General features: G+C 44.2%; 1 protein-coding gene across 1 annotated transcript; it reads left to right on the top strand.

Moving 5' to 3' along the window:
- Positions 1–283: 283 nt before the first annotated feature.
- Positions 284–9,121, top strand: SIX4 (SIX homeobox 4). Its single transcript, XM_046009687.1, has 3 exons — positions 284–1,152; positions 3,901–4,589; positions 8,325–9,121. Exons 1-3 carry the CDS (start codon positions 284–286, stop codon positions 9,119–9,121), a joined length of 2,355 nt encoding a protein of 784 aa, XP_045865643.1.
- Positions 9,122–16,107: the final 6,986 nt, after the last annotated feature.

Here is a 16,107-nt window from a genome sequence, read left to right as displayed (position 1 = left end):
GCCAGTGCCATATAGTATGCAGCAACCCGAGGAGTCACGTTGGGGGAACAGCAGAAAGCAGCTATCCTTTTACACTACTTTGCTCTAGCAGCTATCTTAATGGTGACTGCGTGGCCGGGGGGAAACCTGATCGGCCAGATCCAGCCGAAACCGGGAGGGAGGGAGTGGGCTTTCCGGAGGGGGGGAGGAGGGAGGGAGAAGAAGAAGGAGGAGTAAGAGAGGGGGAAAGAAAGAGGAAAAGAGTGCGAGGGAGTGAGGGAGGGAGGAAAATAAACAACAAAAAATGTCCTCTTCCTCCCCCACCGGGCAGATTGCAAGTGCGGCGGACATCAAGCAGGAGAATGGGATGGAAAGCGCCTCGGAAGGGCAGGAGGCGCCCCGAGAAGTGGCGGGGGGCGCGGCGGCGGGGCTGAGCCCCCCGGCTCCAGCCCCGTTCCCCCTGGAGCCGGGGGACGCCTCGGCCGCCGCCGCAAGGGTGAGCGGAGAGGAAGGGGCAGTGGCGGCGGCGGCGGCGGATCAGGTACAACTCCACTCGGAACTTCTGGGCAGGCACCACCACGCCGCGGCCGCCGTCGCTGCCGCCGCCGCCGCCGCGCAGACCCCACTGGCCTTCTCGCCCGACCATGTCGCCTGCGTGTGCGAGGCGCTGCAGCAGGGGGGCAACCTGGACCGCCTGGCCCGGTTCCTGTGGTCCCTGCCCCAGAGCGACCTGCTACGTGGCAACGAGAGCCTGCTGAAGGCGCGGGCGCTGGTGGCCTTCCACCAGGGCATCTACCCCGAGCTCTACAGCATCCTCGAGAGCCACAGCTTCGAGTCGGCCAACCACCCGCTGCTGCAGCAGCTCTGGTACAAGGCGCGCTACACCGAGGCCGAGCGAGCCCGCGGCCGGCCACTGGGCGCCGTGGACAAGTACCGGCTGCGCAGGAAATTCCCCCTGCCCCGCACCATCTGGGACGGCGAGGAGACGGTGTATTGTTTCAAGGAGAAGTCGCGCAACGCGCTCAAGGAGCTCTACAAGCAGAATCGCTACCCTTCGCCCGCCGAGAAGCGGCACCTGGCCAAGATCACCGGCCTCTCCCTCACCCAGGTCAGCAACTGGTTCAAGAACCGCCGGCAGCGCGATCGGAACCCCTCAGAGACCCAGTCCAAAAGGTGAGCGCTAACTTTCCTCCGCCTCCCCCTTCTTCTCCCCCACCCCCTTCCCAGCTTTCTTTTCCTCCAAGTGCTCGCAAACATGGCGCTTACCTTCCCCACCAGCCTGGTCCGGCTGCCCACCTCTCCCCGCCCCCCACCTCTCCCGGACCGGGGGATGGGGGGGGCGGCGGTGGCGAGAGGCGGGGGAACCTCCCTCCTTACCCTCCCCCTCCTCCCCCCAGAAGTTTCTCGTCGCCCGCCTAGGTCCCAGTCCCCGCCCCCACCTCGGCTGGTCACTGCCGCCCAGTTTCCCACCCCCATCCCGCTGGCTTTGAAGTTGCCACTCTCTCCCGGGTTCTGGCGGGGCGCAGGAGCGTGTGTAGGCGCCGGAAAGGCAGCTCTGGTTGCCGCCCGAGGCCCACAGGGGTTGCCAGCGCGGGCCGGGGTCTGCACCTCCAGCGGGTTACACCGGCCGGGCGTGTGCACGAGCTCCTTCACCGCCCGCCCGCCCCGGGTTCGGCTGCCCGTCCCCCCCACCCCCCACCCCCGCCCCGCCGCAACCTGCGTTAGAGGTCGCCTTGGCCGCTCTGGAGGAATGAGGGTGTTGGTGGGGGCTAGCGTTTCAGAAGGGGGACTGGGAACGTCGAGGTTTTATGTGACAGAGTTAATCATTTACCCTGCCCGCTGTGGTTCCCTTCGCGGCCGCGGCAACGTGGGGTGATGGTGCGGCTGGGCTCTGCCGTGTTTTGAAACCTGATTCTGAACTCCTTCGGATCGGATTTCAGCGCCGCCGGGGCTGTGGGGCTGGAGGGCTTGCTTCTTCGGCCCCCGAACCCTGCGTGGCTCCCTCCTGGGACGGCGATTGGGGGTGGGGTTGCTCTCAGCTCCACACCTCCTAGAGTGCCCACCCTGGCGGGTTTGAACTTTTGGATTGGCAGAGTTTGGGATCCCAACTGGTAGAAAATGTCGGGGTTTCCACCTCTTTTGTGCGGTCCTTTCGAGTCAGACACCTGGAGGGTGTATTTTGTTTATTGTTGATCGAACTATGGAGAAGATCGCCTAAAGAGATGGTGTCTCAAGCCACGCGGGCATAGGACAGAAAGAACCGTACAGCTCGAGGTTCTGCGCAGATTAGGAATTTGGGAGCCGGGGAGCGCGTCCGGGCCGAGCGAAGGTGATCACCCCGCGCATTCCAGAGTCCGCCGCGGTCCGCCCTTGCCACTCCTGCCCCTGCGCGCCTCCCGGGGCCGGTTGGCTCTGGCGCTCCTCGCCTGAGGCAGGGAGGGAGGCGCTGTGTCCGAGCCGGGCCTCGCGGTAACCAAAACAAAACGCGCACTGTGACTTGCATGCATCCTTCCGCAGACTTTAGGGGAGACCCAGAGGAGGCCCGTTGGTCACCCCGCGCCAGCTTGTGGCAGCGGATCCTGTCGCTCGGAGCTCCGTCGGAATCCTCAGGGCCAGAGGCAGGGGGTGGGGAGCGGGCGTGGCACGCAGGCCAGCTGCCCTGCAGCCCCCACACCCCAGCTGAGCGCGTTCCCCGTCTCCCTAGCCACACTCTGCAGGCTTTGTGCGTCCCCCCCCCCCCCCCCACCAACCGCACATCCCCCGCCCCCGGCCCAGTTGCCTGGTTTGGGCCCCTCTCCGGATCTACCTCCCACCCGCACCCCCGGTGAGTCACCCTCGCAGACGGCGACGGCGGCTCAGCCTCAGCTCGTAAATCAAAGCGCTTTCTGCGCTCCTGGCCCCGCAGCCCAAAGCCCGGGTAATCCCCTCCCCTCCCCTTGAAAGCGAACCGACCGCCGGAGACTGCGAGGGACGTGGATCTTCTACGGGGCCAAGGCGCACCACGCTTCCCAACTGCCAACTAACTGACCCTTTCTCCCCCGCCCAGCGTCAGACCAAATGGAAACTCCCACCACTACCCCTTCCCGGATTTGGTGTTTCCCCTTAAGTGGAGGAGTGAGGAAAACAGTCCCGCCTGGAGCAGAAGGAATGAGGGTGCTGGGGAAGGGGTTACAAGGCTGCTGAGTGACCCACACCCTTTCCCTCCCACCTCACCAGGGCACTGGATGGTGTATGTTAAATAGGCCCCTATGGCTTCTTTTGGATTCAAAGGCGACTGCACATAACAGTTCTTGGGTTGAAAGTGCCTTTCCTACATCAAGGACAGCCACTTTGTTGAATGAGAGAGTTGTCAGTCTGGTGGAGTAGAAGTTTGGGAGCAGGTGAGAAAATGATCTCTTGTTAACTAACTGACAAACAAAACACTTCCCACCTCCTGCTCCTTTGGCAGTTTCATTTCCCTCCAAGATCACACTAATCTGAATTGGTTTTGAGGGGAGGGGAAGGAGTTCCTAAACAGGAAAGACTGACCACTGACCACCTCATCTAGGGAGTTTTTTCTGTGGTGTAGGTAGCAGCGAATTTAACAGGAAGGTATAACTTCGATGCTATAAAAATGTATATACAGTTCTCATAGTAAATTCTGTTAGCTGAATTTACATCTTCCAGATCTCTGGACTTTGCCTGAATTTATTATTGGTAAAAATGGTGGGCACAGGAGAGTTTATCTTCCCACGTTCTCTGGATGGTCCGAATCTGCTGGAAGGTTGTCATAGCTTAAACAGGACCAAAGGCTTCCTGCTCTGCTTTCCTTAAATACTGACTTTAACGGGGTTAGAGGCTGGATTTCTAAACAAATGGCACTATGTAGAGAGCATCATCCCTCTGACCTTCGGAATGTCTTGGTTTTCCCCCTCTCCGCAGTGAGTCAGATGGCAATCCCAGCACTGAAGATGAATCCAGCAAGGGCCATGAGGACTTGTCTCCTCATCCACTCTCCGGTTCCTCAGATAGTGTTGCCAACCTCAGCCTTCCCGGTCACATGGAGCCAGTATACATGCAACAAATTGGAAACGCTAAGATCTCATTAAGTTCTTCTGGAGTTTTGTTGAACGGAAGCTTGGTGCCCGCTAGTACTTCACCTGTCTTTCTTAATGGTAATTCTTTCATTCAGGGACCCAATGGAGTCATCCTTAATGGATTAAATGTGGGGAATACACAGACTGTGTCATTGAACCCACCAAAAATGGCCTCAAACATTGTGAGCAATGGTATATCCATGAGTGACATACTGGGGTCAACCTCCCAGGATGCGAAGGAATTCAAAGTCCTCCAGAGTTCTTCAGCTAACTCAGCAGCCACCACGTCTTACAGCTCCAGTGCCCCTGTGTCATTCCCAGGGCTCATCCCCAGCACTGAGGTAAAAAGAGAAGGCGTTCAAACAGTGGCTTCCCAGGACGGAGGCTCTGTGGTGACTTTTACTACACCAGTGCAGATTAACCAGTATGGCATTGTCCAGATCCCCAATTCCGGAACGAACAGCCAGTTCCTTAATGGGAGCATTGGATTCTCTCCACTGCAGCTGCCTTCTGTTTCCGTAGCCGCTTCACAAGGTAAAAGTCTCATTTGGTACCGTAATGCACCAGTGACTGTTTTAACCAGCTGCTGTAAGTGACGCGTTTGGTGAGAGCTATAGATTGATGTTACTCTTCAGGTACCTTACTGGCTGCACAGCTGCAGAGAGCCTCGGTCTGTCTCTCCTCCTTTGCCACAGCAGTGTAATATCCTGCTTGTTTGGCTCTCTGGCATCATGGAGATGGGCTTTTATTTTCCTAACAACTGAATGGAAAAATACAGTTCAGAGCAAATCTTGCCAGTTCTACAATTATAGAAATGTGATAAGTCAATTGGTGCTTACAGAATAACCCATTGCTTGACATTTTAAGATTAAAAATTAATGATATTGCTAAGAACACAAAATTAGTCAAAGCAATTGGTACGAAATGTGTACACTTTACCTAAGCATTTTCTGTTTGACCAAGAAGTGTTTTAGAAGAGCAGGCCGAAAAGACTGAATCAATTGTGTTTGAATCATGTTCCTCCTATAATTAAAACTAATAGAAGAACTAACTAAAGGAAAACCAGAGGAATATGTGACTGGGAGTCTGTTGCTCTGCGTGTATGCCCACCCCCCCAGCTGTGTGGGTTTATTTAGGAAGGCAACTATAAGCCTTATTATATATATATGTTTGTGACTTTACCAGAGGCAATATTCTAAAGAAAACACTGAAATTTGGGAAGCCTGAAGCCAATAGGCCAGTTCTTCACTGACTTTAAGCAAGTCTAATGACTCTGTGTCACTTTTTGTGTATAGAAACCGGAATGGTTAGAATCTCAGTGGAGATGGCAGAGGCCCTTAAACTTAGGAGTAGGTGATGCCAATGTAGGTTTGCCTTCCTGTAAGCGAATCTGAATGTCCAGACTTCTATGAAACCAAAATAAGTAGTTGTTTGCCTTAAAGATCAGCTTCCTAAAAAATGGCTTTATCCAAAAAAAATCCATTTATGCACAACTTTTTTTGTTTTCACAACTATGATCTGCTTCAGTTTATAGGAGGCATTAATGGAAAAAATGTTGTTGAGCACATTTCATTCTGTAGAATCAATTATCAGGTAGAAGGGCAGTAAAACACAAAACTCCTGCAGCACAACATGTATTTCTTCATTGTTCCAAGTTCTGGAAAGAATTAAGTCAAGTCACTGTCCAACCTAAGGCAAAAATATGGAAACCACAAGGAAAGTCAAAGTGCTTCATTTTATAGTAATTTAATGTGGATCTAACCCCTTTTCTCTCTTCAGGAAATTTCCAAAACAGTAGGTAACATTTTAAAGACAACAAATTTGAGCAAAAAGTATGGGATGTACATTGGGGAAGAAGAAAAGCAAAAATAGTTTTCATATGTAATCTAGAAATATGTGACATAGAAAATCATTGCAAACTAACAGCTGATTTTTAAAATGGGACATTTAATGTGAATAAGAATAGCATTTTCAGTTAAAAAATCTAAGATCAAATGACAGAGCTGTCAATCCTTAGACTGTCTGTGTGCATTAAAGGCATAAGTTTAACCACATGGGTCCAGGAAGTAACGTTCCTTTAGAGTAATTATGGACTGCAGTTCTCAATAAAGCATTTAGGGATTCAGGCTTTCTCAAAAATGGATAGTGAGGCTTGCTTTAAAATGTGTAGACAAGGTAGATTATCCTTCAATAATTAGTATTTATATGGAAATCCAGAATATCTATATCTTTTACTCACTTTATAATCTGAGAAAATAAGAGATGTTTTCCTTACCATCATTAAAAAGTTAGGCTTTTCACCTATGTCTTTTTTTTTTTTTTTTAAAGATTTTTATTTATTTATTTGACAGATCACAAGTAGGCAGAGAGGCAGGCAGAGAGAGAGAGGAGGAAGCAGGCTCCCTGCTGAGCAGAGAGCCTGATGGGGGCTCCATCCCAGGACCCTGGAATCATGACCCGAGCCGAAAGCAGAGGCTTTAACCCACTGAGCCACCCAGGCGCCCCACCTATGTCCTTTTTCATTTGGATTTTTTTAACTGATTTTGAAATTATTGTCCAATTTATAATTAAGGTGCAGTTACACTTAAATATCAAGTTTTAGATCACATCTGCTTTTCTTCATTCATATATGTTATAATTTCTACATATTCAAAATTATTTATATATTTCAGTAGCTGTTGGGGAAAATGTCCTGTCATATTATTTATGGTTCTTTCAAAAAATAACTAATCATTTTTGTTCACATATACATAGGCAAATACTTTCACAAATGCGTAACATATAACAAAATAAATATTTCAGATGATTTTGCTACAGTTTAACAGCCAGCAGGAATTTTAAAGCATACTTAAGTCGAAGTCAAATAAAAGCCTTTTCATTTGTTTGGCCTGGAACAAACATTTATGTTAGGGAAGAGCCCAGACATACATAGAAATGTTTTTATTAACACCAATATTTCCACAAAGAATACTTTCTAGTGGTTAAATCTTTTTTAAAGCTTAAATGCAAGGTGCCTCGTTAGCGTAGTAGATAGCGCGTCAGTCTCATAAAACTTAAATGCAGTCTTTTCTTTTCCTTTTTTTTTTTCATTTAAAGACATTTCTTTGCCTTTAAGGTGCTTAAAAACTGTTTGGAAGATGTATAAACAGCCCTGTAACATTTATTTATCAATATAGGTGGTAATATATTATTAAAAATTGTTCTAATTATTTGGTAAGTTATTCTAATTCAAGAAGGGATCTGTTTCAGGTGAATTACCTTTAATATTGAGCTGTTTCCTCAAAATAATAGCTTACTGAACATCTAATTTGAGATCAGAGTAAACAACCCATCCGAATTATTCTGTCACAAAATTCCCTCAGATCCACCTTTCTTTCGGTGGCAGCATCATTGCCATCATTTTACTGTGCCTATGTAAAGACTCAAAAAGAAAAGTGTTTTATTTCATAGCAGGAGTGAGGGGAAGGGTCTAATTCATCTCCATGGTCTGAGTTACCTCATTTTTGAACATCTTCTCAGCTTTCCATTTATGTTTCTTTTTCTACTTCTGGTCTCTGTAGACCATTATAGTGAGAGCCAAAAAATACGAACCTTTTATAGAAGCATTAGCTCTAGTTATTTACATTAATCTGTAATTTTAGAAGTACACTTCATTATTATCATTAATTTTTCCTATCACCACAACCCTAAAAATCCAGAACTGGCACAACAAAAGAAAAAACTATTGAATATTTTGTTGACATTACTTTATGGTTAGTTTGGTGAAAGTTTGAAACTTGTCTGTACAGGTTTATATGGTTAACTTCAAGCCCCAGGGCAACTCATTTTACAGGGATTTTCTACATTTCTATTTATGTCGGTTACTGAACTTGTCTTGAACAAAGGTATTTTATTTTGCATTTGTGTTTTCTAGTTCTAACTGGCAGAGCTAGGTACAACTGTCAACTGATTGAGAGAAATCAAGTTGGTAATAATGAATCAGAAACTTGACTGAAACAAGAACCTGGGGAAAAAAGAGGGGGGGCGGTTCTCACACTGGTTTCCAAACCAGTAGTTCTCACTCCCACTGTGTCATCAAACTTGGGAGTTTAAAATACACCTGTCCTAGGACTTACTGAGTCAGATTTTCAGGAGTAGAGCCTGGGAATCTACTTTTAAGTGCTCAAGGTGATTCTGCTGAACCTGAGAAAAATCGTATGTGTAAAAAGTATCTTTTTTTTCTTTCCTTATCAATTTCATCAATGATAATCTGTACTTTATTTTTTTTAGGTAATATTTCAGTAAATTCAAGCACTTCAGATGGGAGCACATTTACAAGTGAGTCTACCACAGTCCAGCAAGGAAAGGTTTTCTTGAGCTCTCTTGCTCCCAGTGCAGTGGTATACACTGTTCCTAATTCAGGCCAGACTATAGGATCTGTTAAACAGGAGGGCTTGGAGAGGAGCCTGGTATTTTCTCAGTTGATGCCTATCAATCAGAATGCACAAATAAATGCAAACCTGTCTTCTGAAAATATCTCGGGGAGTGGCCTCCATCCATTGGCCTCCTCATTAGTTAACGTATCCCCAACTCACAATTTTTCCCTGACTCCCCCTACCTTACTAAATCCCACTGAGCTAAACCCTGACATTGCTGAGAGCCAGCCAATGTCTGCACCTGTGGCAAGCAAGTCTACTGTGACATCTGTCAGCAACACTAACTATGCAACTCTTCAGAACTGTTCCCTCATTACTGGTCAAGATCTATTGTCGGTCCCCATGACCCAGGCTGCCCTTGGGGAAATTGTTCCTACGGCTGAAGACCAGGTGGGTCACCCTTCCCCAGCAGTACACCAGGATTTTGTCAGAGAACATCGTTTGGTTCTGCAATCAGTAGCTAACATAAAAGAGAATTTCTTAACAAATTCTGAGGGCAAAGCCACAAGCAACTTAATGATGCTGGACTCAAAATCCAAGTATGTCCTAGAGGGCATGGTCGAGACTGTCTGTGAAGAGCTGGAAACAGACAAAAAAGAGCTTGCCAAGCTCCAAACTGTCCAGTTGGATGAAGATATGCAAGACTTATAAACTTGAGTTCCCGCCCACCCCTCCGCCCCCCGCCCTTTTTTTCTGGCATCAGCAGGCAGATCTTTTCATGAAGCCCTGAGGACATAAAGCATTTTCCCATTTACAGGGAAACACTAGTTTTGTGAGTAAATGCATTCAAGGGACTGGATTGATCTGCATGAAGATCACAGTTAAATATACAAGGGTAGAACTGCGTTGCTGCAGCATTTTCGTTCACGTATGTTCTCTTTTAAATAGATGGAGACAAAGGAACAAGATGAAATATACCAAGTCAAAGTGTGTCATTTGGTTGACTTAATTCTAAGGTCAAATGGAACTCTATAGTTCTTTAAATTTAAACTGTATACACCTGACATTGGCATTAGAAACAATACAGTTATTTTTGTTTACTTTTACTCCATGGGCATTGATGAGGTTAAGAAGCATAAATGGTACTCCGCACTATTGTAAGGGTTTATTTTTGAATATATACATTTCTGTTTTTCAGCCTTTTTTGTGAAAGTCTTGGTTTGTCTCTACACATTTCCAAATGTGCTGGCTAATAGTCCAGTGGGGCTGAGAAAGTTTGCAACTCCACTAAAAACGCTGAAACAAACTTCAGTATGAGTGTAAATATATTAGTCCTCTAACCAGGATTTGAGGAATTACAGTGAATTTTATTTATGCTGTATATGTTTCTCTTATACTTCAGACACTATGAACTGAAAAGAAAAATGTTTTCTTACTGTTTAATTTATTTTTATTGCTTGAACAGGAAGTGAACATAGTTATTTCCAACAAAGTTTTACTTTTTGTAGGATTTTAAAAGTAATGATTTTTATCAGGAGTTTATTATGGTCAATATTAATAACACTGAAACAGGCAATCTAACTCCCAATATTGGAATTTTGGTACTTTTTTTCACATCCTTGTTCTTTATTTAGCAACTCTCTGATTCATTTAAATATGTTTTCTATAGAATTCTATGTGCCTTTTTACCTTGTGGCCTTTTAATTATTCTTAAGGTACAGAAGTGTCAACAAAAGCACTGATGGCTCTTTTCTATCTAACAGGGTTATTTTCACCACAAAATTGCTTTAAACCTGCAGAATTAAGTTTCACTTATGTAATTATGTACGTTTATGATGTAAATGGATGAACAACTGATTTTGTTGATGCTTTTCATTACAACAAAAATAACAATCATAGATTACCATGTAAAATGAATTCTGTAGACTATGAAAACAGGCTTATTAAACTACAGAAAGAATTATGTAAATTCTCTGGAGCAAAACTCTGCCCTGATGAAACTTAGTTCTAGGTGTTTTGAATCAGTTGTTACATGATGACATACAACTGTTATTTGCACTATATTATCATGTCTTGTTTAAAAGTAAATCTTTTGGGGTTTCTTTGAGAAGCTTGCTTGATAATGTTGTGAGCTGTGGTTATAGTTTCTATCTATCAGGACTGAACACAAAATGGAATAATGCAAATACATTTAGGTAGGGAGTGAAGTCTCTTGGTGACTGTAAAGCAAGAAATGGGAGAAAATGATCTCTCGAAGATGACTTAAAGTCATCGAACATAAAGCTGTTACCAGTCTTGCTCTCTTCAAGATCAGAACAAAGAGTATTCTCTTGATCCCAACAGGCCCATCCGCTGAGCACGGATGAATAAGGGCCATAGAGGACTTCACTTTTCTTGTTATTCCAAATGGAAATCACAGATGTAGATGAAGAGCCCTATCAAGACTTCTTCCCATCGTTTTGTTAAAGAACTTAGATCCCATCTTTTTTTATGGAATTAGTGAATGTTCTTAAACTGCTGAAACTACAGGTTTTCGTCTTTTTTTTTTTTTTTAACAAAGTCAGGTGTTTTAGAGTTCTCTTCCACTCCATCACTCCTTACTCAGCTTGGTTTTTTTTGTTTGTTTGTTTGTTTGTTTTCTGTAGGTGTGTGCTGATCATGTTACCGAGATTAATTATATGGTTCTGTAGTGTAGTTTACATGAAAATGATATTTTTTCACTTGATGGCTGCAGATATCGAGAGTTTTGGTTCATTATTTTACAATACTGATCTAATAAGGGAAATAGGAAGGTTTAAAAAGTTATATATAGCATATATATAACTGGAAAAGTTTCATATGTCTTCCAGAAATATAATAAGCCTCTCTTTTATTCATAATTCTTCCTCTTTTTTTTTCCCTTAAGAAAAAGGAAAGATAGCACAAAGCTTAAGACTTACCTAGGAAACCCATTCATACTCCTAACATGATGTAATTATACCCCTACAATGACTCCAGGTAGCTACACAATATACCAGGTAAGAATCAATGCACATTATAAAGAACTTACTGTTCTTTTCTATTCTTTCAGTAAAATAAGGGCCAGTTGGTTTATAGCCCATACATATGTGAATGAAATAAGATAAACCCCATGATCTCCTTGCACAGAATTGCAAATGTTTTTTTGCAATACCAAGGGCCAGACTCAGAACCCTTGGAGTTCATGTGGCAGACTTTCTCTTACATAAACCAATGCTTGAAGATGCTGCAAATGACCCTCAAATGATCCCCAAAGAGGAATCAGAATAGGGGTAAAAACTCTCCCTGCAAACCCCAACCCCTGCTGCTGGCTGTAGGATTTTTGGTGTGAGGCTCTCGATGCACTCTATGCCAGAATGTGGCATTTAGCTCTTAGTTACAGCTAGTAAAGAACAGTTTTATCATTTAAAGAGGCAGTGCATTTGTTCCTCAAGCAAGCAAGAACACCTGTGTTGTAGTGTTTCCTAGCTCGTGTATATTTATAGTAATGAAAAGACTGACTCGTACACATGTTTCAGTGCCTTTCTTGTGTTATGAAAGGCAAGTAGACATTATAGCCATAGGTAAAAATGTGTAGTTAAATTGCACACTGACCTTAAATCTCCCTGTATATGCCCGTGCATCTTGCATGTCAAAAGTTGGATTATTGGGCATGTGTTGCAGCCTGCCTGCTACATGTTAGGCAAGTGTGCATTAGTACATAGTCAGAAGTTCTTCATTCTTTTACAATGTTTTTGACAGATCATCTCATCATAAAAATACAAATAATTCAGGACATTTGTGGGGAAAAGAATTACATTTTATGAAAGATGTTTCAAAGTCTTCCTAGAACTTAGATGATAGAGCCTAAGAGTTATTTTGTATCTAGTCGATACATTTCATGTTAATTTAATATTACAACCATACATTTTATTAATCAAGATTATGTAGCATGTGACTCTTGGCTTTCAGGGTTCTCAATTTTTGTTCTTTTGTTGCATGTACTGTATGTTTAGAGGAGACCGGTTATATACTCAATATGGTTTTACTGTGCCTTACACAAAGAGAAAATCTATACAGAATGTATATCACGGGGTGGGGTGACAGAGTCTCTACTGCACTGTTAGGTGATGGCACACAGAGCATGTCCCAGAACATTTCTGTGCTTAATTACCCAACCAAAGAGATCTAAAGTATGTATGTTGTACTGTAATAGGGGTTTATGCCTGGACAATTAAGTGTTTTATTTGTTTTCTGAAATGATGTGAACTTATTTTTCTAAACACTATGCTAAATAAACTTTATATTTATACATACATTGTGTTTAAAAGTTATTTATCCCTGGGGTGCCTGGGTGGCTCTGTGGGTTAAAGCCTCTGCCTTCGGCTCGGGTCACGATCCCAGGGTCCTGGGATCGGGCCCCACGTCAGGTCCTCTGCTCAGCATGGAGCCTGCTTCCTCTCTCTCTGCCTGCCTCTCTGCCTATTTGTGATCTCTGTCTGCCAAATAAATAAATAAAATCTTTAAAAAAACAAAACAACAAAAAAAAGTTATTTATCTCTGTGGGTGGGTGGGGGGGAGAGGAGGGAAAAAGAAAAATAAAACCCTCACAAACATTCCATAGGCTGGCAGGCACAAGGACAACAGGAGTCATTTTAGAACAATCTCTGTTGTTTTTTTGTGCAAAATTATGCAATTCACTTAATGGTATTGCATACCCTGAGCTAAATGATTAGATTTCATCCTCCTTAATGTAAAGAAATGTTTCCTATTCATCTGGATATTCCAAAATCTGACTCTCATACTCTATAAGGTTTAGTGGAATTAAATTCAATGATCCAAAGGCCTTTCTATTCCTACCCTTACTGGATGAGCTTGATGTAATGCATCTTTCAAACATTCCCATCAGCTGAAGTCTGGTCACACTGCCCTTGGGTCCACCAGTGCACTGACTTGAAGTTACGGACTCGGCTGCACCACTGAAGACAGCCCTGCTACAGTTTGATCCCACCTTTAAAATTACATCATCTCTGAAGAGGTGTGCCTCCCACACTGAAATGAGAGGGGTTTGGATAACGGAGATTGATACCAACTGTACAGTCGTGTTACAAAACCAGTTAAAGGCATCAAATTAATTTCAGGTATGTCTCAACTTTTTTTATATTCTTGTCATTCGCTTCACTTGTTTAGCAATTTTCTATGTAGCTGAACCAGTTGAAGTGGAGAGTGTCTCAGTGAGTCTAGGGTCAGAGTATTGCGGAGTGGTTACATTTTATAACATCTTAACCAAACAAATATTTTAAAACGTTTGACAGGTCACTGACCTACTTCAAACATTTGTGGCTCTGCAGAATCTAGCAAACTAAATAAAAACCCTCAAGGGGAATTCAAGACTTTCATCCCCCTCTTCCTGCTTCCCTGAAGAAATAATAAATGTGGAGTGCCTAGCTGGCTTAGTCAGTACAATATGTGAATCTTGATCTTGGGGTCATGAATTCAAGTCCCACCTAGGGTGTAGAGCTTACTTAGAAAAAAATAATAAAAGTGGAAATTTATCTTTACACCATCACATTTTCAGAAAGTAGATAGCAAATAAATATAGATTCAGATAATGGCCAGTACTACAAAGTCCATAACAGCATAATGAGATTGAGCACGGGGAATGGTGGAAGTGGGGACACACATTACATTCTCGGTCAAGGAAAGTCTCAAGGAAGTAAACTTTCAACAAAAAGGCATGAATGATGAGAGGGAAACCAGCCCACAAGACTTAGAAAAAAATAGCATTCCAGACCCAGGGAACAGCAGGTACAAAGGCCCTGAGGGAGGAGCAGAGTGGCTGGATCACAGTGTGAACCCTAGGGGTCATTTAGAAGGAGATCCAGTCAGAGAGATAAGCAGGTAGGTGCCAGATCACAAGTAGAACTTTATTGGTCTGTGCTAAATAGTTTGGATTTGAGTCAGAGAACCAAGGATTGCATTAACCTGATTTACACTTTAAAATGTCACTCTGGGGGCACCTGGGTGGCTCAGTGGGTTAAGCCTCTGCCTTCGGCTCAGGTCATGATCCCAGCGTCATGGGATGGAGCCCCATATCAGGCTCCCTGCGTGGTGGGAAGCCTGTTTCTCCCTCTCTCACTCCCCCTGCTTGTATTCCCTCTCTCGCTGTGTTTCTCTCTGTCAAATAAATAAATAAAATCTAAAAAAAAAACAAATAAAATGTCACTCTGCCTATTTTTTTGGAGAATGGCGTTGTAAGAAGCCATTCTTGTGAGGGAAGGAATTAGGAAATTATGTCATGTTGTCCTAAGCTGTTGGACAGGAAATACTTCAGGAGCTGTTGAAGCATGTATGGCAGTTTTTTTCCTAAATGTCTCCAGAATTTTGTGCTCTCGAAGCCTTCTGTCTGTTCTGCCTCTTGCTGTTAGCCAAAGCTGCCAGCTTCCTGCTATGATTGTCCCAGTCTGAACGTGTGCCCTGAACTCCAGTCTGGTAGATCCAGTTCTCTAATGGATATTTTCAGAATGTCCCAGTCATGTATGACTCTGCATATGAAAAATTTAAACTATTATCTTTGCCTTAAGCCTGTTTCTCACTCAGTGCTCCTCATTCTATAGTAGCACTTACTCACCCACAGGCCAAGTAAAAAATCTGGGACTCACCCTGGAGTCTTCTCTCCCTTTCTTCCCACCTCCTCCACCAGATCACGACATCTCTCCATGGCTGCTCTTTTACTGTCTATTTAATCAATTCCTTTCCCTACATTTCTAGGGTTACTGCCATAGTTTAGGCACAAACCGCTTTTGTTGTTGTTGTTGTTTGTTTGTTTTTTAAGATTTTATTTTTAAGTAATCGCTACACCCAACATGGAGCTTGAACTCACAATCCTGAGATCAAGAGTCTCATGCTCCACTGACTGAGCCAGCCAGGTGTGCGGCCATTTACCTTTTCTTGACTGAATTATTACAACTGCCTCCTACCTGGTATCTCAGTGTCTGGTCCTCTTTCCAGGCTACATTACAATTACATTGAGATGCAACTTTCAGAATTCAAGACCTATTTCAGCCTTGCTTTCCACTTTTGAACCTTCAATGGTCTCCACTGTCTATGAAATAACATTTATTTATTTTTTAAAAAGATTTTGTTTATTTATTTGACAGAGAGATAGAGCATGAGCAGGGGAACAGCAGGCAGAGGGAAAGGGAGTGGGAGAGCTCAGGGGTGCTGAGCAGGGAGCCCCATGTGGGACTCAATCATGAGTCCCTGGGATCATGAGCTGAGCCAAAGGCATATGCTTAATGACTGAGCCACCCAGGCAGCCCTGAAATATCATTTAAACCCCTTAACAGAGGCGCCTGGGTGGCCCAGTCAGTATGCATCTGACTCTTGGTTTTGACTCAGGTAGGGATCTCAGGATCATGAGATCCATGTGCGTGTCAGGCTCCACGCTCAGGGCTGAGTCTGCTTGGGATTTTTCTTGCTCTCGCTCACTCTCTAAAATACATAAATAAATCTTCCAAAAAGTAAAAAAAACAAACCCATTAAGATACAAAGCCCCCAAGACCCAGGCCATACCTCTCTGTCTAGTCACGTCTGTTGCCCAAAGGGACAAGATCCTCTCTACCCAATCTCCAAGACTCACTAGACATCACTAGCGGAGCTAGTGCTCCAGCAAGCTCTGTCTCACCCCCATAACCAGA

The sequence above is a fragment of the Meles meles genome, chromosome 6 (genome assembly GCF_922984935.1).
Source record: "Meles meles chromosome 6, mMelMel3.1 paternal haplotype, whole genome shotgun sequence".
Classification (NCBI taxonomy): Eukaryota; Metazoa; Chordata; class Mammalia; order Carnivora; family Mustelidae; genus Meles; species Meles meles.
Note: the sequence above shows the minus strand (reverse complement) of the source record. Positions and strands in the feature narration are given on the sequence as shown.